Genomic DNA, 3782 nt, shown 5'->3' on the forward strand with positions numbered 1-3782 from the left:
GCAAGAAGGTATGCTGATGAATTAGAAACAAATATGCAACTAACATATATTTTCTCAATTTTGATCCTTTTAAGAGCTTCGTTTAAATTAAAATATATGTATTATTATTTGGACTTTAATTTATAATCCCATGATGAAGACAAGGTTCATTTCATACCCAGGACAACACAAACAAAAATCACTAATTTGTCAGTTTTTTGTTTTTTTTTTCCAAGAGTAACTTGTTTTATTCTGTATCTTTTCCAACCCTAGATGGTTTTTGGATTCAAAAACTTCATTTGCATATTGATAGTAGCAGTGGTAATTTTCAATTAAGAGACATGCAATACTATTGTTGTAAAATTTTGCGCAGACTAGAAGGAAACGTGGCGTTGATTACTGGTGGGGCAAGGGGCACTGGTGCGTGCATGGTAAAGCTCTTCAGCAAACATGGGGCAAAGGTTGTGATAGCAGACATTCAAGATGAGCTAGGTAAAGCAGTTCAAGCTGACATTGGAACTGAATCTGCATCTTACATACACTGTGATGTGTCCAAAGAAAAGGATGTTGAAAATGCAGTGAACATGGCTGTGTCCAAGTACGGAAAGCTAGACATAATGGTGAACAATGCTGCAACAATAGATAAGCTAAAACCCAGCATTCTTGACAACGATGTGGCTGAATTCGAACGTGTTGTGAGAGTGAATCTGATAGGTCCGTTCTTGGGAACAAAGCATGCAGCTAGAGTGATGATTCCAGCCAAAAAGGGTAGCATAATAACAATAGGAAGTGTGAGTTCAAGCGTTGGAGGTGTTGCATCTCACGCATACACAAGTTCTAAACATGCCATTGTGGGACTGGCAAGGAATACAGCAGCTGAACTTGGACAATTTGGCATCAGAGTGAATTCCCTGTCATGTTATTACCTTGGTAATGAACTTGCAAAAGAGTTCTTCAATGATGAAAAGTTCTCAAAAGTCTATTCAAATCTTAAAGGGGTTACTTTGACAGAAGAAGATGTAGCACAAGCTGCAGTCTATTTGGCAAGTGATGAGTCTAAGTACATCAGTGGACATGATCTTGCAGTTGATGGTGGCTTTACAACTATTAATCCAATTTTCGGTCAGTTTGCACAATCCTAAGTTTGAACCTTTCAGTTCATCACTCGTCTACGCAGTTTTCCCTGCTTTTCTTGTTGCTGTGCAACTGTCTGTCATATGTAAATAATTTCCCATGGAAAATATTGAATATATTTTGTATGTAATTTTCCCTCCTTTTTACTGTTACTACAACTCTATTTTTTTTTTCTGTTATAAACAGTTAGATATATTATCAAATGTAACAACATTTCCCATGAAAAGGATTTATATACCTTTTGTTGGCATCTTAACATAAGAAGGTGAAATATAATATTGTGGTTTGAGAGCAACAAGAACCATAAAAAGAGACTAAAACGGAGAAAAAAAGATAGAGGACGTAAAAAGTGACAACAACAAATGGGTAGGGTAGGAAAGTTGGAATCCATCCAACATAAATATAATTTATCTGGCAGCACCACTGTTTTTACCAACAATTAGAGTAGAGTTTATGAAAAAAATTTAGGTGAATGGAATTGATGGTTGACTTCACAATAAATTCACATTGAATATCTTTCCTATGGATAGATAATAGAAAGAATATTCATTCATATACTCATGGTGTACTAATAAATATATATATATATATATATATATATATATATATATATATATATATATATATTAGCTTTTGGAGAGATGGCTGAGTGGTTGATAGTCCTGGTCTTGAAAACTGGTATAGTTTGAAACAAAGAACTATCGAGGATTCGAATCCCTCTCTCTCCTTTTGCTCGATGAATAGATTTATTTCTTTTTTTAGTTTCTATCGAATCTTTTTTTCGGGATGATGAGAATATAGCCCAGTCCGAAAAAAAGATTCGATAGAAACTAAGAAAATAGTAAAATATATTCTTCTTTTACGACTTGTTCTACTCAACCAAATATTTATCTCTTTTACTCTTTAGTTTTTTTTATTAATGTTCCAAAACTTCAACGGATCCGGATTAAAAATATTTCGACGCTTAAGTTAGTTTAATATTCAATCGGTTTAGCAATTAATGTTGTAATAAATGTGTTGTAAAAGTCTCTATGATCATATATTTGACCTATATTTATAGGTTTCTTTATAGACTTTTGAATATGATTGGTCTAATCACAGCGGCTCAATTCTATTAAACCTTATCACTGACCTGTTTAACTTAAGTAGATGGTTAGCTGATAATGCTAAATTTTACCATTTTTTTAAGCATCATTAGTAGCAAAATCAATTTCTTTCTAACTTATAACTTGTTAAATCCTCTTCTTTTGTCTTGTTTTCTAAATAATTGTGTTTTTGGCTACTTTGATGTAATTTCATCAATAATCCCTTATTTTGAAGCTAATAATGAGCTTGGAAGAGTCTCCAATAATGTATAGAGCTGAACCAAAGCACACATGCAGAAACGCTCGTCGCCCAGCTCACGAACGCTTGTCGCAGAGAGAACGCACGAGAGGACGCTCGCCCAGGAGAACGAACGCTCGCCCTATGGACGCAAAAGTGGACGTTCGTCCAGTTAGCAGAAGTGGACGTTCGTCCAGCTAGCAGCAGTGGACGCTCGTCCAGCGAGCAGAAGAGGACGCACATCCAGCAAGGACGCGCAGTGGACGCTCAGCCAGGCAGAAGTGGACGCTCGTCCAGCCAGGCAGAAGAGGACGCTCGTCCAGCCATGCAGAAGAGGACGCTCGTCTAGAGAGAGAAGAGGACGCTCGTCCAGAGAAGTGCTCAGAAGACGCTCGGCATCCAGAAGTGAACGCTCGTCCATGCTCTGTGGACGCTGTTTTTGCGAGAAGCTCGCGCCCGGGCGCGAGAGAAGGGGCGCCAGGCGCGACTTTGTCCGAGAGTCTCGCGCCCGGGCGTGACAGAGAGGGCGCCGGGCGCGATTTTTACTGATGTGGCAGATTGAGCTTATTTAACCCAGAAACGCGAAGGGGTTCTGGTCTTTGGTTCTTTGGAGGTGCGATTTCACGTTTGGAGCTCATGGAGGGCGCGAGGAGCTTGTGGGAACATCTCCTCCTCTTCCTTTGGGTCTCCTTCTTCTTCCATGTTCCATGTTTGTAAGCTTTAGGGTTCTCCATGAAAATGGAGAACCAGATTCATCTTGTTAGGGATAGATGTAGCCTCTAAATTCTTGTGTAATTATTGTATGATTTGATTATATATATATGCCTTTTCTATCAATTGCTAGTATTCTTATTTCCGATCTTAAAGCTTGCATGTAATGGGGACGTTCATGACTTGATTTTGGGGTTTCATGGATTATGGGGACGTAAGATGAAACCCATAACTGAAATAGGAGTCCTTGTGGTTCATTGATTCTAGGGATGGAAGATGATTCACATGTTGTCTTAGCTCCTAGCTCTTTAATGCGGGTTTGCTTGTTAGATTGTCTAAGGGATTGGAGTTTGATAAGGAAAACCTAGGCTCTTTCACCTAAGGGATTAGGGCTAGAGTGTTTTAGTGGATTGACTTTAGTAAATTGATAGAGAGGAGATGAAATTGGTTATACACAAGAGTGCTTTGGTGAAAACTAACCTTAACAATGTCATTTCATACCATTTCTAGTCTTTTCCATTTCCGAGTGCCTTCAATATCAAAGTCCAACCTTGTAATTACTTGTGAATTTATCTTTTTGCACATATTCTTAAATGTTGAGTTGTTCTTGAGTCTAGATGAGTTGTTAATCGCAC

The 3782-nt window shown here is 38.2% G+C and overlaps 1 protein-coding gene across 1 annotated transcript; it reads left to right on the forward strand.

Annotated features, from left to right (window-relative positions):
• The first annotated feature begins 320 nt into the window (after positions 1–320).
• Positions 321–1121, forward strand: LOC108344064 (secoisolariciresinol dehydrogenase). Its single transcript, XM_017582531.1, has one exon. It carries the CDS (start codon positions 321–323, stop codon positions 1119–1121), a length of 801 nt encoding a protein of 266 aa, XP_017438020.1.
• The last annotated feature ends 2661 nt before the right edge of the window (positions 1122–3782 follow it).

The sequence above is a fragment of the Vigna angularis genome, chromosome 8, assembly GCF_016808095.1.
Source record: "Vigna angularis cultivar LongXiaoDou No.4 chromosome 8, ASM1680809v1, whole genome shotgun sequence".
In the NCBI taxonomy this organism is placed as follows: Eukaryota; Viridiplantae; Streptophyta; class Magnoliopsida; order Fabales; family Fabaceae; genus Vigna; species Vigna angularis.